This window comes from Monodelphis domestica, chromosome 3 (assembly GCF_027887165.1).
Source record: "Monodelphis domestica isolate mMonDom1 chromosome 3, mMonDom1.pri, whole genome shotgun sequence".
In the NCBI taxonomy this organism is placed as follows: Eukaryota; Metazoa; Chordata; class Mammalia; order Didelphimorphia; family Didelphidae; genus Monodelphis; species Monodelphis domestica.
In genome coordinates this window covers 47,169,391-47,192,729 of record NC_077229.1, presented here as the reverse complement: position 1 = coordinate 47,192,729, position 23,339 = coordinate 47,169,391, and the positions used below count along the sequence as shown (strand labels likewise).

The 23,339-nt window shown below is 43.7% G+C and overlaps 1 protein-coding gene across 1 annotated transcript; it reads left to right on the top strand.

Moving 5' to 3' along the window:
* Window positions 1-1,172: 1,172 nt before the first annotated feature.
* On the top strand, window positions 1,173-23,339 carry VPS37B (VPS37B subunit of ESCRT-I). Its single transcript, XM_001374391.4, has 4 exons — window positions 1,173-1,457; window positions 17,785-17,956; window positions 18,680-18,762; window positions 20,822-23,339. Exons 1-4 carry the CDS (start codon window positions 1,311-1,313, stop codon window positions 21,323-21,325), a joined length of 906 nt encoding a protein of 301 aa, XP_001374428.1. The 5' UTR covers window positions 1,173-1,310; the 3' UTR covers window positions 21,326-23,339.

The window sequence follows — 23,339 nt, the reverse complement described above, 5'->3', positions numbered from 1 at the left end:
GCCCTTACCATTCTTCTGTCTTAGAACTAATACACAGTATTGATTTTAAGATGGAAGGTGAGGGTTTAAAATAAAAAAAAATAAAAAAAATAAAAAAATAAAAAAAAATTATAAAATTAAAAAAAAGACAGTTCCTGACCTTTAGGAGCTCATGGACTAACCCACATTGTTTCTCTTTGGGCCAGAGGGAAGGGAGAAGGCAGTCAGTGTGGTAGAGAAGAAAAAGATGGATTTAGTCAGAGAACTTGAGTTCAAATCCAACTTCTTTCCCTTGTAAGACCTTGGGAAAGGCATTGACCTATACATCCTCTCTAAAATGGGATCGATTACCTCTATGGCCCTTCTAGTTCTCTGATGCTGTTATTTTATGAATTCTCCTCTCCTCAGTCTGGTCTTCCTAATGCCACTCCAGCATTTTTTGCTAGAGGTTGGGAAGGTTACAGGGGAGGAAGGGAGAAAAGGAGGACAGAAATCTGTTTCTCCTTGTCTCTTGTAATCCACTGGACCTCATTCTAATTTTACCTCAGATGTTACTGTAATCAATTTTCAGCCCAGTCTCACGCCCTGGGAGATATGGCACTCTATGTGGTCACTACAGCCCACTGGTGCCCAATTTCAATATCCCCAGCAGTTTCATGGTATAAGAGGCACGACCTCTAAGTTCCTTTCCAGCCCTAAATATCGGAGCCTGGACATCTGTGGGGCCGCGGGCTCCCATGCCAACTCCCCTTCCAATGCCCGATGGTGGAGTGGCGGAGAGACCGCTCCAGACCACGGGGTCCTTGTCTAATGGTTCTAGTTTGGGGGTGGTAGGTGGGGGAGGAATCTTGCTCCCTCTTTAATGTCACTCCAGACCGAGGGCTCCCGGGCCGATGGTCCCGTGGGTAGCAATCCCGTTCGCCCTCTGACGTCACCAGAACCCAAGGTTCCCATTCCAGGTTCCCATGCCTGTGGCAGGGGACCGAGAGAGCCAATTGCGCTCTTCCTCTGACGTCACTTCAGCCATTCCTGAGGCCCCCGGCGCTTCTGGAGGGGGGCGAGAGAGGAACCCCTCCCCCACCCAGCGCGATGACATCGCTCGGGAGGCGGTGTCACGCCCGCTGGGTGGGCGGGGCATCAGGAGGGGGCGGGCACACGCTTCCGCCTGGGCGGGAGGTGAGCGGCAGGAGCGGCGGCGGTAGTGGTAGTGAAGACGGCGGTGGCTTCGACAGGCGGCTGCGGTCCGGAGGCTTCGGCTTCGGCGGCTTCTGCTTTAGCAGCGGCAGCGGGAGGGCCATCGGCGGGGCCCGGGTGGGGGCAGGGGACAGGCGATGGCGGCGGCGATGGCGGCGGCTTCGGGCCCCGGGCCGGGGGCGGCGGGGGTCGCGGGCCGCTTCGCGGGGCTGTCGCTAGTGCAGCTGAACGAGCTGCTGGAGGATGAGGAGCAGCTGAACGGCATGGTGCAGGAGATGGAGGAGGTGAGCCAAGAGACGCTGGCGGGGGAGCTCGAGGGGGCGGCGCGCGGGGCCTCGACTAGAGGGAGTGTCTGGGTTTCGGGGGGCGGCCCGAGGGGGCTTAAGGCGGGTCTCAGCTACCCGAGAGGAACTTGGGGGATCTGAAAGGAGATTGGGGGAGTCTGAGGGGAGCATTAAGGGGAAACTGAGGGGGGCGGAGGGCCTTCAGGGGATTTGGCGGGGCTTGAAGGGCAGTGGAGATTTGGGAGGACTAGAAGGGAGGGGATTAAGGGAGGGGGTTGATGGTTCTCGGAATTTGGGGGGGGCAGGGAGGAACGTTGAAGGAGTCTGAGAGACACATTAAATAAGAATTGAGGGGAGTGGAGGTTCTTCAGGGATTTGAGGGGCTTGAAGGACCTGAGGAGGTTTGAGGGGATATTAAAGGAGGAGGATGGGGGGTAATGAAAGGGGGAGAGATGGGGGTTGGGGGCGCGGTTTAGGATTCCGGAGGCCTGGGTAAAAGGCTTGGGAGAACCGAAAGGAAGGGTTATGGGGGAGGGGACGCGGAAAGAGACCAGAAACTGAGGGTTGGCCGAGGGGGTGGGGGAAAGATTTAGAAGAAGAAAAATCTGAAAGGGCGAGTTTGCCAGCTGAGGGAAACATTGTGAGGGTAAGAAGGTTAAGGGGGACCTAGAAGGAGTCCGGCAGGGGGTGTGTGAGATGAAATATTCCAGATGTTGGAGTTTTTTTTTGGAATGGAGAGAAGGGAAAAAATATCTATGGGACTCGAGGGTCTGAAATGTTGGGGGTGGCTCCGAGAGTGTTTTGAGCGGACCAGAAAGAGACTACAGCATAGCAACCTCAGATGCCCATTTCGAGAGGGAGATGTGGGTGAAACTGTTGGCCCAGTCGTCTAGATTTTTCCTTTTTTTTTTTCTTTCAGAGTGGGCAAGTAATATGGTAACAAAGATAAAGGGGAGGAATAGGAGAAAGATGAGGGGTTCATCCCCTCTATTTTCTCTTAGTGCCCAGCTCCTGCCCAGCCTCAGAAGGCAAGCAGAACCCCTTCCCCCCTTCTCGAACCCAGTACCTTGTGGTGTGGTTTAGTGTCTATCAGGCGGTCATACTCCCGGGCTTGGTCATCTGGAGTTCTCTTCCTGGGCCGTCTTTGGACAGGTGGACTCCAACTTAAACCCAGCCCTCCCAGGCTCATCCGCCACCCCCTCCTTTGTCTTCGGAAGTCTAAGCCTTCCCACGCCTACACCACAATACCTCTCGCCCAGAAGCCCTTGTAGGGTTTCTATCGGAGCCATCCTACAGCTTTGAGCCAGTCTCCTTCAAAAGGGGGCTTGTGTCTAGGTTACACATTCAGAAACACTGAAACCCTCAACAGATCATTGTCCTGAACTACAGAGAGGCCACTGTAGTGCGATGGTATCAATCCTTCCATTAATACACTCCTTGTATTCAAGGGCTTCGGAACTTGGCACAGAGGACTGCTCTGAGATGAAATTTACCCCATTTATGGGCTCCGTTTGGCACTTTCCATTTTGAAAAATAATAAATCCACCAATTCCGTCCTTGCTCACCGAATGTGAGTTTTGGCTCTGCAGAGGAAGAAAAGCCTTGCTTCCTTTTTTTTCCTTTCAGTTGTCGGGAGATCTATGATTGGTTGTCAGCTGGAGGTGCCTTTGTAAGTTTAGTAATAAAATCCTAGTTATTATTTCTGCCTTTGAAACACATGCCTACAAGTCGTTTTTCCAGACCTAATCGGTACTATTTCAGTGAGAACGGGGTAACTGTGTCTCTGGAGTGGCAACAAAAATAGCCTTTCAGTTGGGGAAGAAAGACTCTTAAAAAAAAAGTTCAGTTCCTCCGACTGACTCCATGAGGCTCTTAAAAACAGCTTCAAGGCTAGAACCCCTGACCTTAACTTGGAGCAGGAAGGGGGAGGGAGAAGGGAAGGCAGATTCAGTTTTAACTTCATTAACCTAATAGTGTTGCTACTTTTTTTGACTTAAGGTCGACCCTCAGACAAGGATGTCTTTACGTGTTCAAAACTGGACCTTATTCCTGTTGGTTAGGCCACAGAGTTCTTGTTAAATTACTCAGGGATGGTTTACTTTTTAGGGTGTAGCACTTCCAAAACAAGGAAACTTTAGGTTGATGCCAGAATACCTTAGTCAACTCACCTAATTATGTTGTCATACGTGGCATATCATTCAGTACACGCTTCTTCCCAAGTCATATGTGGCATGTGTCTGAACAGCTGAATTTTTGACCCTGATAATTTTGCTCCTAAAGGGGTGTCCTAAAGGGTTCATGAAATTTATTGCTGTCTTAGTCTTTTAGGATAATGAATGTTATAGTTAATGAAAGAGTGTATCATCCTGGCCAGACAAAAGGATTCTTTTGCCTGAAATTTAAGGACAGTTTTTTATTCTTGAGCTCTTTTACCTTTTTGTGTTCATGTGACCAAGGTAGTTAGGTTAAATTGATTCTGGAGTTTTGCAATTGGGAATAAGAGACAGAAAGGACCCTCTAAAGTGGAACCAAAAGCTTTTTTTTTTTAATTGGCTGAGAAGTGTTTTAAATTGTAGTGTAAGGTTCCCTAGGCCTGAGGGGATATTTTGTGGTATATGGAAAATGTGGCTAGCTTTTTGAAGGTCTTCCTTATTGGATTTCAAGACAACTAGGTATTAAAACTTTAGTAGCCTGGTTTTTATTATTGTGAATGAGTTGTAATAGAGGACCGACCATTAAAAAGTGTCTAACTGCCTTTATAGATCATTGTTTCCTCTGGCCCTATGTCCTATCTTCTTACCTTTCCTTTTTTTTTTCTGGCATGTGACTGGGATTCTCAAATGTTTGGTGATTTAGGGATTTGAGGTTTAGCTAAGTTAATGGTTCATATCTAAAATACTTATTTTTATTTAAGGTTATTTTTACATTGCAGAGGAATGTGCCTTTCTCTAGCTGGTTGCCTTAACCCCGTTGGACTTACACTGTACTCCCTTAAAAGGAGCCTTCTCACAAAAGGGATTTCTTTCGCTAAATTTGGCCTCTTGGGACACTTAAGTAAAAAGATTTTACATTTTGAGAGGTAACTCTTGTGAGTTACTAAGGATATCGCTATGGATCCAATCCTTAATCTTCGTTCCAATTGCTAGGTGAACTCTGAAAATGCACCCCAAAACATGTTCAGGATTTGGAGGACTTGCTTTGTGGAAAATGAGAAAAGCTCCACCCTAGAACTAGGGGTCTATTTCCTGGAGGCATGCTCTGGAGTGATTTGTGACTAGTGCTTGGAGAACTGCAGGCATGAATCATAGTGCCTCATTGAATGTGCACTACCTTAATTTAAATCCCACACCAACACTTACTGACATGGCTTGGTTTTTGTAAGAATTAGCTTGAATACAGACTTTAGTCTGGGGTGGAATGTAGAAGTAGTATTAGCAATTAATCATCGCCTCTACCTTGTTAAAATAGTTAAGAATCTGTAACCTTTTGTGTTTAAATCTCTTCATCCTGAGGTTTCATATTTTTAATCCTAAATAAAGAATTGACTTAATGTCCCAGAGAACATTTTGAAATTAAGTTTCTTTATACATTTGAGCTTATTAAAAGAAGTATTTATTTGGGCTTATCCAGGTTGATCCAAAGGTCTTGGTACAGTTTTTAAAGAGCTTAAAATTGCACCAGAGATTGTTGGGACACCCTTATAGATAGACAGGTAAAGCATTTATTAAGTTCTTACTATATGCTGGTATTGTGCTAGTCCTGACTGGCATGATAGTCCCTGCCCTCAAGCAGCTTATATTCTATTGGAGAAAGATAAATGTAAAAAGGGGAGCAGGAAAGGCTGGGATGGGGTGTGGGAAAGCCCAGGAGTGGTTTAGAGAAAGACCAGATAAAGCAAAAGGCCAAGTCCCAGGGATGTGAAGTCAACCAAAGCTTATACCCATGGGGTTGGACTGGGCATCACCTTTGGGATGATGCTGGAGTGTATGAAGGTGGTGTGTATCTAATCTACCTGGGAATATAAGAAAAGTTTGAGCTTAATTTTATTTCTTTGATAATTTTACAATCCTATAATAATTTTTTTTTTGTATTTCATTCCTCCACTGATGCTATATCACAAATCATCCCTGCTTTCTCTTTCCATGCCATAGTTATTCATGATTTTACACAAATCTTGTATCTGCCTCTACTTGAGACACTAGGGACACTTTCCTAGGGCTTTTCATATTTTGTGGGAGCAGCCAGCACAGTCCTTTGGTTAGTCATCTGTTAATTTGTCCTCTGTTAATGTCATTGGCCTCCTTTATCCAGTCATACATCTAAGCTTGATGTCTTTTATACTTCACTTAAAAAAATTTCAAGTCCTTCTATCATAAAATTAATACTAATTATAGATTCTAAGGCAGAACAGTAATGATCAGGCAATTGAGGTTAAGTGACTTGCCCAGGGTCACACGGCTAGGAATTTCTGAGGCCAGACAAAGGCTGGTTCTATCTACTGAGCCACCTAGCCACTCTTACTGCTTCACTTTGAATAAAACTTAAAATGCTTTTTATCCTGGCTGGCCCCCAAAAAGAAGACTTTATTTTATAGACAAGTTAATATCCTTTAAGACTGTTCTTAGTTTAGCACTTCTTAACTGTGTTATTATTAACTTCTTAACTGTATCCAGTATTCGGGAGAACACTTTAAAGTTAGACTGAATGGTGCCAACCTTGTTGGTTACCGAAGTGTGTATACAGCAATTATGCCCTAATCCAATTGATCGGAGTCTTGTTTCAAGGTATTTTATAGCAACATAATTTTGTTATGGCCTTTGTAGCAGAACCTTGTTTTAGGGATTTGGGCTATGTACAATACTTACTTTTCAGGAATACTTTTCATTATCCATGGATAATTTTAGTGGTCACTTGCCTAATCACCGTAGTGCATGGGTAAATTTTAATATACTATGTTCTTAGGAGCTTTTTATAGTTAATTTTCTTTAGTGTAATACTTGTTGGTCTTTTGTTTTTACCATCTTGTCCATTGGTGTATATTTAGAGTACAGGTAATTTTTAATGATTATACAATAAGCTCTTGTTAGTCAAGAAGCCCTTCGGTGGGTTGTTTTATAGTATGTACTTTAAGAAAGGATTTAAGGACTTTTTCTTATAGAAGAATAAAGCATGTTTGTATCATGGCTAATCAGTTTCCTTAAATTGCCACGGTAAAAAGAAATCCAAAACGATCAATTAAAATTTTTCAAAAAAATTAAAATAAAACAAGCCAATTCTAAGTATTAGTTACAAGGCAGGAAAGCAGTTAGGCTTGGGCAATTGAAGTTAGGTGACTTGTCCAGGGTCACATAGCTAGGAAGTGTCTGAGGCCAGTCCTGTACCCAGGACTGCAGGCCTAGCTCTTTTGGTTTTTTATGTCTCTCTCTTTTTTTTTTTTAACTATGACTTAGAATAATTCATCACTGAGCCAGAGATCACTTATCTGGACAGCCTTCAATTCAGTAAGCATTTTTAAGTACCTGCTATGTCCAAGGCACTTTACAGAAACAGGAATATTGTAAAAAACTGCATAGGAACTAGAATAAAAGCCAGCTTTTCATCCCCTTTCCCTGAGACTTAGTGCTTAGTCAGTGTTGAAATGTGTTGTTTGTTGAACACAGTTCTTGCATATGTTGAACTTGCCAGGGAACAAGACATGTATACAAATAAAGTTCTGATATAAGATAGACTGGCTAAATTGCTCCTTTGTACAAAAGTTCTAAGACATTTGAGGCAGAAGAGATCCCCCTTTTAGAGAGGGGGATGGAAATCTTCAGAAAGAGCTCCTAAGTTGTTCCTTCAAGAAAGAGAGAAGGAACTCAACTGTGAGGTTTGGTGGAGGAAGTACCTTCCTAGCCTACTCATATGCAACCGGGTAGGAGAGGGCAGAGTCCTTGGCAGAATATAAAATGGGTGGAAGGAAGTAGAATGAAAAATGATTGGAAATATATTGTGAATGTCTTCAATGCCAGGTTAGGGAGGTCATTTTATTTGAAAAAAATTGAGGCCATTTACTGAGAGTTTCCTCTTTTCTCATCTTAAGAACCTGTTGGCATTATGACCAACTGTTTCCCTTCTGTCTCTGGTGGCCCATAATTGGTGCTCTTTTTAAAAAAATTATCTATATTTTATTCCAGTAACAAATTTACACATTAAGTTTTCCAAGGTTACATGATTCATGTTGTCTCATTCCCTTCTTGCCTCCAGAGTTGACAAGCAGTTCCACTAGATTATACATATATTATCACTCAAAACCAGTTTCCATTTTTGTTAGAGAATAATCTTATAAAACCCAAACTACAAATCATATACCTATATAAACAAGTGATAAGTAATGTTTTTTTTCCTGCATTTCTACCCCAACAGTTTTTTCTCTAGATGTGGATAAGCATTCTTTTTTATAGGTCCCTTAGAATTGTCTTGGATCATCATATTGTTATTAGTAGCAAAGTCTTATTACATTTGTTCTGCGCTGTTTCAGTTATTGTATATACTGCTCTCCCGGTTCTGCTTATTTCACTCTACAAAGTCTTTCTGAAATCATCTGGTTCATCATCCCTTATAGCACAAAAGTATTCCATCATATACCACAGTTTGTTCAGCCATTCCCCAATAGAGGGACATCCCCTCGTTTTCCAATTTTTTGCCATCTGGTGGCCATCTTGACAAAGCCAAAAGCCAGTGCCTCCACGTGGATGACCCTTCAATCCCATGCCCCCTTCTCTTTTCACTAGATTGTTCCCATTCTTTTCTTAATCTTCAGTTACTGGAACCTTCCCTGCCACTTCAAAAGATGCCCATGTCGCTACCATTCTTAAAAATCCTCACCAGATTCTACCAGGCCAGCTCCCTTTCTATAGCTCTCTTCCCTTTGTCAGGGAAATGCCTTGGGAGCCTCCTCTTCCTTTCCTTTCCTCCACCCTCATCGTTCATCTGAAACTTTTCTCACCACATTTACCAGTGATCTCTTAATTGCTGTCCCAGGACTGTTTCTCAGTCTATAGCCCTCACGCCCTTTCTGTAAAACTTGACCCTGTTGACCATCTCCTTGTACCTTTGACCTTCCTAGTTTTCATTCCCGCTGTTTTGCTCCTTCCCATGTAATCACTCCTCAGGCTCATTTGCTGGCTCTTCATCCATGTCATCTTCTCCGAGTGTTCACTCAAGTTTCCTTGTAGGTCTTGATGTAGAGCTTTTCAGCTCCCCGGAGTTCTGTCTATGTCCAATATGCATCTACCCTCATCTCTCCTCTCAGCTCTGGTCCCACATTGCCAAGTGTCCGCCTGTTGGACATTTTTGAACTGGATTGTCCCGTAGACATCTTTAACTCAGCATGGCCAAAACAAGTCATTCTTTTCCCCTAACCCGCTTGGCTTCTGAATTTTCTTGTAACGGTCCAGGGGACTATCATTCCTCCAGTCATCTAGGGTCGAACCCTCCATCTCCTCCTTGATTTCTCACTCACTCCCTGTATCCAATTATCGCTAAGGCGATAATTTTCTCCACAGCATCTCTTGAACATGTATGTCTCCTCTTCATGTAAGCAGCCGTCATTCTGGTTCAGACATTCATCATCTTTTGTCTGGGCTTCCAGTCGCCTGCTAATTAGATTATCTACTTCACACCTCTCCCCCCACTCTGCTTTATCCTGAAACACAGGTCTGATCAGGTCCTTGATCTTTCTCCCCAGCCCTGGCAATTCCGTAACTCCTGCGGCTCCCTTTGTCTCCAGCTTCGAGGCTCTTCGGCGTTGAACGCTCCTCACAAGCCACTCTTTCCTGTCTTTCCAGGCTTGTGCCTTCATTTCTTCCTAACCTATAACCCTTCCATAGAGGCCTACCTGCTACTTCTCCCCCACCAGACGTTCCTTCTCCCAGCTCAGTGCCTTTTCCCTGACTCCTCTGCCTCCAGCTCAAGTACTACGTGCCACCTGGTGTGGAGGCCGGCCTTGGTCATGCCAGCTACTGGTGCCCCCTCCCATCTGCGGCGCATGCTATGACGTGAGCTCCTCAAGGGCTGCTTTTTCTTTTTCTTCTTGTTCTTCTAGTGCTTAGCACCCCAACGGCTATGGGCCTAGTTAATCAATGTTGATTCACTGATCAACGTGTCGTTTACGTCATGGGATACGGCCGAGGGGTTTTGAGCAGGGAAGTGTCTGTGAAGGAAGAGCAGAAGAGAGGATGACACCAGCTAGGCAGATAGTGCAGTAGTTCAGGGGAGGTAATGAAGGCCAAAACTAGGGTGGTGATAGAATTGACACACATAGGACGAGGCAATTGATTAGATGTGGTAGGTTCATGGGAGAGAAAGAAGTCAAAGAACATGAACAAAGAGTTTTATTTAATTATGTTTAATAGAATTTACTTTAAGAAGAAAAGGGAATGGTACATCTTTTGTTTTCTTTCTTTTTTTTTTAAACCCGTATTGTTTATCTTTTTTTTTTTTTAAACCCTTACCTTCCGTCTTGGAGTCAATACTGTGTATTGGCTCCAAGGCAGAAGAGTGGTAAGGGCTAGGCAATGGGGGTCAAGTGACTTGCCCAGGGTCACACAGCTAGGAAGTGGCTGAGGTCAGATTTCAATACAGGTCCTCCTGACTCCAGGCCTGGTGCTCTATCCACTGAGTTACTTAGCTGACCAAATGATTTTAGAAAAGATTTCTGTCCAAAATACTTTAAAAAATTTTGCCACTTAACCTCTTTGCTTCTCAATAGTGGTGCTGGGTTATTTGTATAAAACAAAGTTGGATTCAGCTAAGATGCCTCATTCCTCTAGGACTGTTCTTTTTCTACTCCATGAACTCTGGTGTTCAAATAAAATAGACCTGTAGACTAAATGACACTTCCTTACTGCACCACCGTTAACATTAGTCTTGTAAATATGAATCTCTCTTGAATTCCTTAGTCCCTTGTTAAAAGTTTTCTTTAGCATGAGATTTTTTTAGAACATAAAGCAAAACTGCTGAAAGCTCCAAATTCTCAGTAAAATTAAATCTAGAAATCTAGAATCAACTTGATGTATTTGCTTATTCGTAATTGTCAAAAGGTCAGTTTTTAGTAATTTTCTTTAAACTTAATTCAGTTCAGTATATTTTATGTGTATATATGTACATATTTCAAACACTTAGTGCTTAAAACAAGGAAGACTGTCCTTGTATTAGCACTAAGAGGTTTCCAAAGATCAGTTACATGATCCCTGCCCTCAAGGAGTTTTATAGTCTAGTGGGGATCCTAAAGATGTAAATTTTGAATTTGAAGGGATTTGGGATCATCCAGTCTGATCCTCTAATTTAAGAGATAAGGAAACAAGGTCACCCGAGTAGAGATTGGTTATCATCTCTTTAAGGGACAAATAGCATTGAATGAATTGTGACATTTTTTGACTAATGTCTCCCTCTTAATCCCCATCTTCTAGCTCAAAGTTCCTGATTTTAATATATTTCTACACCAAACTTTTATGAACTTTGATCAGTGCCATGACCAGCCCCAACCATGAAGGGCTGATGAGGAAGCTTAATGCTTTCCTTCTTACACAGGGGTTGAAAAAAATCAAGGTCCAAAAAGCAAGACATAGATTTTTGGACATGGTAGATGGGTAGGTTTGTTTTGCTTGATTTTTTATGACAAAGATTGTGTTTTTCATGGGGTGGAGGAGATAATAGAAGGCTAGTGATAGAGCTGTCAAAAGAAAAGGATAAAAAAAAGGTCATTGATGAAATAAAAAAATTTTTTTAAGGAAGTTCAGAAGGAAACAAAAAATAGGACAGTTTTGAAAGTAATGTGTTTAATAATATGACACTCTAAAATAGTGTGCTTTTAAAAAAGCAAGCTATATGGTTTCATATATAATCTTTGTTCTGCTTTCTTTTCTGAAATATTCATTTTCTTTCAGTTTGATAAATTCAGAATAAAAAGTAAAATTAAAATTCTCAAAACATAGAAACTAATTGTGACTGGTCTGGGGGTCCTCCACCTGGAAGTGGTTCAGTAGAAAGAGGATGGAACAGGCCTCCGTCGTTTTTAACTTTGACCAAATAGTTAACAGGTATCATCTTGGATGTTCATCTTATGAAAGTGCGAATGATTACAGTCCCATCTCGGAACCTTCAAATTGAGTGTCCTGGTTCCATTTCTTCTTGTTTTTCCCACTCTTTTGAAGAGCAGGCCATTTGTTCTTGGAGCATAACCCTAGGTTTATGTGGCCAGTCTTGCAGGATGATAATGAATGGTATGCTGATTTTTCACATGTAAATTAGTTCCACATGGAAAAGATTGTGTTAGTTTAAATCCCACACTGTTGATTTCTCTGAGCTCTACAAGTTTCATCTAAGCCAAGAGAGTTGGACTGCCTTCTACCAAGATGCATTAGGTTTTAGCTTTGGTTAATCTGTTTACTGGCTCAGTAATGTATTTTTCTGATTGTTGAGGAGCTTGTCCAGCCTGAACTCTTGATAAGCAGCTGGTACATTTCCTTTTACAAGTAGGCTGTTTCCTTGGAGATGGTTTCACACAGCCCACGGACTTGCAGTATTTGGGGACGCTTTTACCAGGCAGGGCTTCAAATACTGTTATTGATCTAAACATGTCAAACACTCCAGCCAGGAATTGCTGTTAATTTTTTTCCAGTAAGACTTGTATAGGAATTGGAATTGAAGTCATTAGAGCCTGTGTTGGCCCGGTGCTTACACAATCTCAGAATCCCAGTTGGCAAGGATCTCAGGCAATTTAATCCCACCCAGACAGACTGGAGGAGGAATCCTCCCCCCATTATACCTGACAAGTGGTCATCCAGTTTTTATTTCCCAAACCTGGAGTGAAGGTGAACTCACTGTATACCCTGAGGCGGCAGCCCATTCATTAGTTATTATTCTGAGGGAGTTTTCTTTGAGCCTACACTATATTGCTTTTATTACTGGATAAGTTTTATCTTTATACCTCATCTTTCAGACCTCTTACATTCATGCTCTAATGACTAACATAGGAGTTGTTTGAAGTGCAGGTTTTTGTTCACATCCATGTTTAGAAAAACTATTGACTTCGTCTTATTTGTCAGTAAGACAAGCCGTAGTTAATGATTGGCATGATTTAAAACCCGGCCTTTGAAAGCTTATGCTTAGAAAGAAAAGGACACTAAATGGAAATTTAGTCATTTTTCAGCATTTTCAGCAAAAAAGATAATGACAGGTCATGTCTTCAGATCATGTTATTGCTTATGTTGATCAATCTGTGCAATTATAGCTGAGGATTTTTTTACTAAAGGCCCAGGGCTTTTATTTGGAAGGAAGGCCAGTACAGTGTGGTGTTATGCTGCAATATAGTAGTAGTAGTATATCGGTAGCTTTGCCCCGCTTCCTTGCAATCCTGATCGTAATCAACTTTAGTTTGTTTTGCCTCCATTTCAGAGCAAAGCCTGTGTTACAAAATAGTTCCTCTTTGGGCATCAGGGCTGTTTTTGTCAATAGTAGACTTCAGTATAGGATCATATTGAATCCTCATTTGGCAAACATGTAATAAGTGCCTCTTGTACTCAGTGTTGGGGGAACTAACAGTTAGTATCAGCTAGCGAGATAAGCCTCATTGGCTGAGACTTGAATCTTGTGCTTTAAAAGTACTTTACTGCCATGAAAAAATTCAGGGTGTCTGACCTAAAGCAGTTCAAGCGTTATTATTTCTCACAGCTGCCTACGGGCATAGATGAGAAAACTGAGACCTCCGCCAGCGGAAGTTGGCTTGGCACGGCCGTGGTTGGTCCCTCTTTCATCTACTGGGTAGACAGCTCAGATGAAGGCGCTTTAAAGGCCTGGTTTAAGCCAAGCAGCCCTTCTGTCGATTCGTTGATTCAGTCCCTTCTGAGAGCGGATGTTTTCCAAGCTTAGTTCTGTGTCTGAGTGCTGGGAGTGCCGCAGCTCAGAGGCACTCGAAGCGCTGACCCTGCCTAAGGCCTGCTCCTCAAGGCCACCTCCAGGCTTTCAGCCTCAAATGAAGGCGGCTTTGCCGACCTCACTTCATTCCTCTGGCGACAAATCCTCCTCTTTTGGCTTGTTAGGCTTTGCCTTTGGCGTACGAGAGCCCGAAGGTCCTCGAAGAGCTTGAGTGGGTGCTGTAGCCACTGACTGCTTTCTGAGGATTAGCCTGGTTCCCTGGAGGCCTCCCGGCTTGGGCCGCAGCAAGCCATGACTGCCTGTCTGGTCAGGCAGGGGGTGGATGGAACAGTAACATTTGTACGGCCAGATAACGAGGGAGGGAGAGACGGGCCTCCGCGGGCTTGGAAGCATGGAAACGATGACAGATTTTCTAGCCCAGTGTTTGTACGGGCGCGTGTAATTGTAGAGGGGAGTGCCAGGTGGCGGATCGCTCGGGTCTGCAGTGCCCGCCAGAGCCGAAATCAGGGCCCAGCCCTGACCGACCGGCATCGTTTCCAGACATTCTTCCCAAGGGTATCGCCCAGAGCTGCCCTATGATGATTAAGAGAAGCTTCTCCTCTCCGCGCCTTCTTTTCTCCACTACTTTGTGGCCCAGAATAATGCATGTGTCTTCTGTAAGTACTGGGACAGCTGTTCATCAGGTCTGAAGGACTCATAGGCCTCACAGTCTACTATTTTATTCTCTCTTAAACCCTTATCTTCCATCTTCGAATCAATACTGTGTTTTGGGTCCAAGGTAGAAAGAGTGGTAAGGGCTAGGCAATGCGTCGTCCAGGGTCACATAGCTAGGAAGTGTCTGAGGCCAGATTTGGACCCAGGACCTCCTGCCTCTGATGTCTGCCCAGGATTTTCCATCTTTAGGCCTGGCTCTCCGTCCACTGAGCCGCCTGTAGCTGCCTCCCACAGTCTATTATTATTAATTATTATAGAAATTGACATAGTATTTTAAAATGTGCAGATCATTTCATTGCATTGTCTCATTGGAGATCACAGAGGACCTGCCCCCGCCCCAGGCAGTATTCTGTAACTAGAGATTCCTAGTGCCTTGAGGTAATGATGTTTTTCATGTCTGAAATGTAGGATGCTTCTACCAGTCTTTCCAGTATATTTCTAGATAAGATTGAAAATTCTGAGTGGATCCCTAAAGGTAGAATTGGTAAGGGCTGATTGTGAATTGCTTTCACCTCTTACTGACTTTTTTTAGTCTTGGTAGATATCTTTTCATGATTGTTCTTACCCTTTTCTGGGTATGGGTTTCCTTGACTTTATTTGTTTTTTGTTTTTAATAAAAAAAATATTTTTCCATGTTTACATAGTTCATTTTCTTTCCCTCCCCCTCCCAGAAACAATAAGCACTTCTACCGGGTTATACAAAAGTTATCACTTATCTATTTCCTTGTTATTCATTTTTGCAATAGAGCAATCTTTTGAAACCAAACACCCCATCATATATCGATAGAAACAAATGATGTCATTTGTTTTTCTTCTGGGTTTCTGCTCCCACAGTTCTTTCTCTTGATGTGGATGGTGATCTTTCTCATAAGTCTCTTAGGAATGTCTTGTAGTAGCAAAGACCATTACATCGAATTGTTCCACAGTATTTCAGTCTCTGTGAACAATGTTCTAGTTCTGCTCATTTCACTCTGCATCAGTTCCTGGAGGTTCTTCCAGTTACCACCTTAGGGTACAAACCCAGCAGTGCTATGGCTGGATCAAAGGGCAGGCAGTCTTTTAGCACCCTTTGGGCATAATTCCAAGCTGCCCTCCAGAATAGTTGGATCAATTCAAAACTCCATCAGCAATGCATTAGTGTCCTGCAACCCCTCTAACATTTATTATTTTCCCTTACTGTCATACTGGCCAATCTGCTAGGTGTGCGGTGGTGTTTCCTTGACTTTATGAGTCTATGATACACCAAGGCTGTAAAAAGCCAGAAATTCACTGTTAGGTACATGTGCTTTCTCACCATTGACCTTTAACCCCATTTTAATGCTGGCTCATTTGAAGGTTGAAAATTTTTTATGGTATCTTTGGGAGATAGTTTACTTCCCCACTAGTGAGTTTTTGATTGTGTCCCCGTGTACTTTCCAGATTAGAGATGAAACAGAGTATGGTGGTAAGATAATTCAGTTAGAGAATTAATTAGGTTGAATGGCTAACTCCTCAAAATTATTTTAAAAGGCCTTTTTCCTTCCTCGAAGCTCTGATAACCACAATTGCTCCTCGAAACCTTTGGCTAAGGGAAGTTCTATCTAGGATACTGAGTGAAATAAACAGTTGTGAGTACTAGAAAGGTCTGGTAGAGTAAGATTTTAGTTACTGTTGGACTTTTCAATTGATGCTAGATTGTTGTTTTTTTTTGTTCCTTGAATTATTGAAATTACTTTCCATTGGTGAGCTAGTCTTCTGAGCGGCTAGTGCGTAATCAAAGAGAATTTACTATGACTAACTTTCCATAAAAAGTTTAGCTTTTAGTTAGGAGGTGGTTTTTTTTTTTCCTTTGGGAAAGTCTGAACCAGACTGTGTGGAAGGGGAATAATCCCATGAGTTAGGTTTCTTTACAGTCATCCACCCCCCACCCCCACCCCCAGCCCCCAGCTTTAGGATTCAGTTGTACTTGTGGAGGGAAGGTGTCCTGAAAATAAAGTGATGTGTAATAACGATTACTTTATCCCCTTGTTTTCTTCCTGTCTGCCACTTGTCCCTGTTCAGAATGGTCTGAAACACAATGGGGGAAGTAGATTATTCCTGTGGCTACCAGCAATTTGGAATGTTCACCACTTTCCTTTGATAGCACCACGGCGACAAGTCATATTTTCCATTTAAATTTTAACTTACCCCTTGATTGATTTTATGCTGGGCCTAATTTCTTTGTAGCTCTGACTGGAGCTTAGCTCATTTGCATGATGTAATAGCATTATGTATTTGGAAATTTGAGCTCCTTCCTTTGCCATTTGATGGTGTCTTAATATATGAGCTAACTAGTGAGAAGAGCTTTTTTCCCTCTTTTGTCTTTGTTCCTTTGGAGTAGTATATTCGTTTGAATATACATTGCATGATGTGTGGTCTTTAAATGAATTTGGACAGTTAAGCACTATTGGTTGGAATGTGTACTAAATTCATTGAGAGGAAGAACGCAGTTAAAATAGATCAGGTTTCCAGGTGGCCTAGGTTGGGTTGGACAAGAGGCTATGGATAGGATTCTGGGAAGGAATTTTGTCCAGATGAAATTAAAATGCTAGAGAGAGGTCACCTTGGGCAGATTGTGGTATCTAAAAAAGAGAAAAGGAGAACTGGAACTAGATTATGGTTAATGTTTTAAAAGTAATTTTCACTTTGCTACCTTCCTCAACATCTTTGAGTGGGTAGTAAGTTTTGACTTGGCTAAACTTTCTTTATCTTGGAATCACTACTGTGTATTGGTTCCAAGGCAGAAGAGTGGTAAAGGCTAGGCAATGGGGGTCAAGTGACTTGTCCAGGGTCCCACAGCTAGGAAGTGTCTGAGGCCAGATTTGAACCCAGGACCTCCCATCCCTGGGCCTGGCTTTCAATCCACTGAGCCACCCAGCTGCCCCCTTGGCTAAACTTTTATTGGAAGGTTGGCAGTTTCTTTATTCTAGCCCTTCATGCAATGCCAGGCACATAGTAGATACAGGATAAGTGTTTGTTGACTTATTTATTTCCTATTTCCCAGCTGCTTGTATTAAAATTTAAGAAAGTGGATTTGACAAAATCCTACTGAATAATTTCTATTTATTGGAAGGAAACATGTGACACTGTAGAAAGGGCAGAGTAATAATCCTCAGGAAGAATAATGATCCTTTCCAACTTTGTCAACTTTTATTCAATTATAACAGTTTTAAAGAACTGGGTTTGGGGTGGCCCTCTTTCTGAAGAGTAGAGAATGTCCCTTCAGACTTAATAATGAATCCATTTTTAAATCTCTTTTTAAAATCTAGTCTTAAATCCATAGAGCCGCTCTGAGCGGTGGCATTATTCAGGAATTCAAGGCATGGTAAATATTTAAATTTAAATTAATGGGTCTGACTATATACTATGGGAAGATGTTGCCGGAGGGAAGCTAGTTCTTTCTCTACCTAACCCCACTCCCAGTTGTCCTTTTTTGTTTTAAAGATTTTCGGGGTACTATTAGAAGTGATCCCCAAGACTATAGATATAAAGCAGCGAGTGGGACTCTGTATGAACTGAGCTTTGCCTCCCTTGTAGGCAGTGCCAGAGACAATGCTTGCAAACAGATGGAAGGGGGTGTTTGGATGAGAGGCTTTTTGACAGAGGTCTTTTGGGACTCATGGATGAACTGTATGTAATAATGCCTTTGGTTTTCCTCTGTGCGTGTTCTTTGCAGACACAGAATGTTCAGCTTAACAAAGAGATGACTCTTGCCAACAACCGAAGCCTGGCAGAAGGAAATCTTTTGTACCAACCACAATTGGACACTTTGAAAGCCAGTTTGACCCAAAAATATCAGGAACTACAGGTTCTCTTTGAAGCCTATCAAATCAAGAAAACCCAATTAGGTAACTTTCCTGCGATGGTGTTTTTACAAAGAAAAGGGAAGGAAGGGCATATTTTAGATGCTGGAATGATTAGTCTTTCAGGAGCAGTGAGAAGTAGTTTATTTTTAGATTTTTTTCTCTAATACGAATGGGTTTTATTTCATTATCCTAAGACCATAATCTTCTCTACACTACAGAAGCATGTCAGCCTTTTGGAAATAAAATCAGAGGGATAGAATTGACTTGCTGCCATATTGCTCCTCATAAAATGGAATATAACACTTCAAAGTATTATTGTAAAATAGTAACTATTTCCTTAAATAAGGAAAAAAAATTAATATCACTATTCACCTTTCCTTTCCCCCAAACCGAGGTGGGACATTTTGTTTGTACTATTAAATCACATTTTATGTGCATTAAAAAAGCCACTTAAATATTTGGTATAAATACTGTGTGCTTTAATGGTATTCAAAAAAACATTTGAATTTGATTTACACAGTTTGCTTTGAAATCCTGTTAATTCCATGACCTGTTTGGCTCTGCTGTTACCATGGGTAGCATGTGGGCTGTTTGTGAGGCCCTTACTGGTTTCCCAATGAAAGTAACTCATTAGTAACAGCGCGCACAAAAGAAGTGTAAAGGGTGGTGTGTTTGCAGGTGTGCACCTTCCAAAAGGAGAGGGCTTTCCCAGGGACTCCTGAGCAATGTCTGAGTGCCTCACTTCCTTTCTCTTGCTTGGTACAGATCAGCAATCCAGCAACGCTTCTCTGGAGACTTTGCTAGCCCTTCTTCAAACAGAGGGGGCCAAGATCGAAGAAGATACAGAGGTAAGGCACACTTGTCTCCAAGCCGGGGACTCTTGTCTTTGCCCATCCCCAGCGCCTGACACGGGGCCTTTCACTTGCACACAGTAAGGAGGTGCTTAGTTGTGGAGAGCTGTCATACCCTCGATGTCTGACAGTCACAGTTTGGGGATGAGGCACCCTTACTAATGGAATTGTTGTGATCACTGTTCTCTCCCCAGTACAGGAGAAATAATAGAAGAGCAAATACCTGTGGGGTTAACACACATATGTCCCACTTTAATCCCCCCCCCCCCCGAATTATTCACACAATTAAAACCCAAAGATCATTACCCCATTACCCTTCCCTTTTCTCTCTTAACAGAGTGACATTATTTCCATACAGCCACTACTAGCCAAACATGCAGGCACATCCATCACTCCTCTGAAGCACAAGCTACTGACACACTTCGATGGTTCGTTATGTTTACGATAACCAGGCAACATTGCTAAGGTGCTTTGATGCAACACAAGAAAAACGTAACTTGGAAATGGAGGAAAATTCTCAATTCTGGTCTGCTTTTAAGTTGCCCTCAAACCCGTACCTAGCTATGAAATGGTTTGTTACCCATCTCCTAAGTCATTGTGATTGATTGTGAGAGCTGATCAAAAGCAACAATGATTCCCTTAGTTAGCTGGTCATCCCACGGGTCAGGGGGAACTAACCTCCCGATCACCCTAGCCATGTCATTTATCTCCACGAATTTTTCTGTTGTAGCAACATCGTAAGTGATCACAGAATGTTGATTAAGCAATTTGTTCATGTGTGACACATCCAATTATCTGTAGAATATCATATATGTTGAAAAGTGATTGTGTGCCAGAAAAGCATGTACTCACTGAAGCTATATAATAAACACGGACCCTGTGCAAAGCAGAACAATTTTGATCAAAGCTGTTAAATTGTTAAATTTGTGTTAAGCACAAAGGTCTGAGCACTGAGTTCATCTTCCACCTCATTTTTTGTCTAAGCCATCCCATCTAGACAGAAAAGAACCCTCGGCTTGGAGAGACTGCTGGTTGGGCTTTCGAAACGTAGCGCATGTAGAAATGAACATCCTGGTTTTTCTTACCTTCAGGCTACAGCACTGGGCCCAGTTCCTGGTGGGAAATCTCCAGAGAACAATACAGTTTAAACCTGTAGTTCTGTCCATTACATGGACTTTGTATGAGAAGGGCATCAGAGATAGCATTCCAGGGGAGCTGCACAGCAGCTGTAATACCGGGGGTGGGGGTGGGGGGGTACTTAGGGGGCCGAAACTCGGCCATGACATCTGCAGATGGTCAGGAGAGCAGAGTGTGGCCGGGCGCATGGCACAGCTGACTCTCCTGCTTTTTCTTTAGCCAGCTGCCATAATCAGTGTGAGAGAACAGACAAGAAAAGACCTTTAAGGGAACTATTAGAGCTCTTTCTCTCTTGGTCAGTTTGCTAGTAAAATGTGTTGGATTGTGGGATGAAGCAGTCATTTACCCACGCTTCAATGAGACTTGAGGTATGTCATCCCATCACAAGCTGAACCTTCATCTGAATTCTGAAGAGGCTGGAGCCTGGCAGGCTTTCTCTTTGGACGTGTATTACGGTGTTAGAGCCCCATGAAATGGTCTTTTAGGGACTAAGGTGTAAATAAACACATTTCTATACCTAGTCATCCTTCAGGAAGGAATCACAAAAGTAAATGGGGCTGGCAGCTAAGTGGCTCCATGGATAGAGGGCCAGGCCTGGAGATGAGAGCTCCTAGGTTCAGATGTGGCCTCAGACACTTCTTGTGGGACTCTGGGCAAGTCACTTAACTAGCCTTTATTTTCTTCTGCCTTGGAACCAATACTCGCTATTCATTCTAAGGCAGAAAGTAAGGGTTTAAAAAAAAGTAAAAGGGACCCAAACCAGAGTAACCCAACTGCCTGGACGTGTAAAGGGAGTGACTTCTTCTCTTCTGCCTCCTTTGTTCATGTGGGAGCCAGGCAGCTCCCAAGGATCTCCGGTACTGTATTGTAGCGTCCGTTTTGATTCTAGCCCCTCTGACCCGGTATTTGCTCATTTCAGAATATGGCGGAGAAGTTCCTCGATGGAGACGTCCCCCTAGATTCGTTCATCGATGAATATCAGAGTAAACGAAAACTAGCCCATTTACGTCGGGTAAAGATTGAGAAGCTTCAGGAAATGGTGCTAAAGGGCCAGAGACTTCTGAAGGCCCCAGTCCAGGTGCAGCCCAGGGTGCCAGATCCGACACCAGCTCCGATGGTGCCCTACCCGGCTGCAGATCCCAGCGTGCCCCCTTCGGTTGTGCCGCGGCGTATCCCTCCACCGCCGCCGCCAGTCCCCGCCGGACGCTTTGCCACTCCGTTTACCGTGGCCATGGGATCAGGACAGGCTCTTCCTTATCCAGCACTGCAGTGCCCTCCTCTTCCTCCCAGAGTGGGCCTTCCGTCTGTTAATCACAGCCCCCAGCCGGGATACCCTCCGCAGTTTGCATCACCGTACCCCCCGGCCCTCCCTCAGAGACCTCCTCCCAGGCTGCCCCCACATCCTGGCTTCATCCTTCACTGAGTCTGCAGCTGCCCCTCCATCCCAGGCTCAGTGCTTGGCGTTGGCGTCCCTCCTCCTTCCCCATGAACTCTTCTGCGTCTGTGGAGTACGTGCCCCCTGGGCTTCGTGCACACGGAGAAAGAACACTTCTTGTTGGGCAGGAGCACGCCGTGTTTTTAGAATCAGTTCTTTGGTAGGTAGTTCTTGATTTTTGTCAAGCTGGCAGGTTGTATAAGCTGGCCTGGAGAATGGAGCCGCCATACTGGGGGTTTGTTCGCGGCTCTCCCCGAGATCTCTTCCTGTTCTAGTGCTGACAGCTGAGAAATTCAGCTTAGAAGAAAAGCGTCCCTACCTGCCGCCATCCTCACCACATCTAGGCTTGTGCTCCGTCGCCGTTGATTTCAGCATGCTTCCTTCTAGCTCTTTTCAAAAGCCAATTCCACATGCATCAGGCCAGTAACTACTGTGGGGCAGAGAGCATTGAGGGTCTGTTGCTTTTAAAATCCCAGACAGGCACAGCAGGTATTGACTTTGGTGTATTTACTTTCTACATGGGATCTGCTTTGGGGGGAACATCCTTACTGGCACCCTCCACCTCCCACCCCCCAACCTTTGCTGCTTTGAAGATGCTTAGAAGCCACAAAGCAAAGTTTGCCCTTGCCCAAATGCTGTGGTGAGGCCTGGAGAGAGAAGTGGGATCCGGGTTTTTTGTATTAAGGGTTCTGGCTCTGACATTCCCGTCTGATCCCTGCGCTTCTCATCCCCGACTCCCAATCATTTCCACTAAGAAATACTCTGAAAATATTTTTACAACTCGTGAAATTTTCCTGTTTTCTACAAAAACAAGTTTGATGCTCAAAGCACCATTCAGGGAAACTCTCAAAAACGCAGGATACTTCTCATCGTGCAGATCAAATGCAGATTCCTCTCCTACGAGCAATGCATTGTTGCACATGTGTGCACGACGTGCCTTAGGATTACTGTCGGTGATTGGACGTGTGACTCTCTGTTGCCTTCCCAATCGCCTAATGGCCATAGCTTCAATTTTGACTCAAAGGGCTCTGGAATAGACTGCGATGGATGGATGGATGGACGGACGGACGGACGGACGGATGGATGATTGGCCCTAGCCTGGCCTCAGGGCAGGAATTGCTCTCTGTACCCTTTAGAGTCACTGACTCTCCTTTCAGGGAAGGACTTTCCTCATAATAGTGCTGGTTCATCCGTCCGCCAAAAGCAGAAGAGAAATCTTTTCCCACTGAGCCTGAAATCTATTGTTATTCTCCGCTCTACATGCAGTGTGCAGATGGAAATCGGTTGTGAAAACGGTGCTGCAGGGAACACAGGGTTTGTGGGGTAGGTAGGAGGGATTATGGGAAAACATTTCAAATAGGTTTGCAGGAAGAACTGCCAACGATGGGCATGGATCAGCGAGGGAGAGGTTCTTCCTAGCCTCACTGACACTTCTGCCCTCTGATACTGAACTCTCCAACACTGGGTTAAGTCTTGGGCCAGGGATGCTGCAAGCCTCTGGTGGTGTCCGAGCCTGAGGCAGGGCCCCAGTGCCGCACGTGTCATCAGCGTATTCACTACATGGTGGGAGCCAACTCCAAAGAAGGCTCAGGAGCTGTGTGGATGTTGGAGTAAAGAGAGAACTGAAGCCTGGTTCCTTTATGTCTGACTGATGGCAGCTCGTGCCAACTTGTAAACAGTTGTGATTCTGGACGTGAACTCCACGGGATAGGCGACCACTTTTAAAGAGAAGAAAACTAACAAGATGATAGGTGCCACATCAGGCAAGTGAACTTGCCGCGTTAGATCAAAGCCGTTGTTTTTGTTATACCTCGTCAGCTGCGCTCCACTCTTCAAGCAAATCTGACTCCCACCGTGGTCGAGTCAGGAGCCAAAAGTGTTTGTGTTTTGTTTCTGAGATTGTGAAAATGGCACTAGGAGGCTGGCTTAGTCCAGGGGCCATATTTGGAACTGTGAGTGTAGGTCTGTAGGAAACTTTAATAAAAGAGATGATTATTAATAA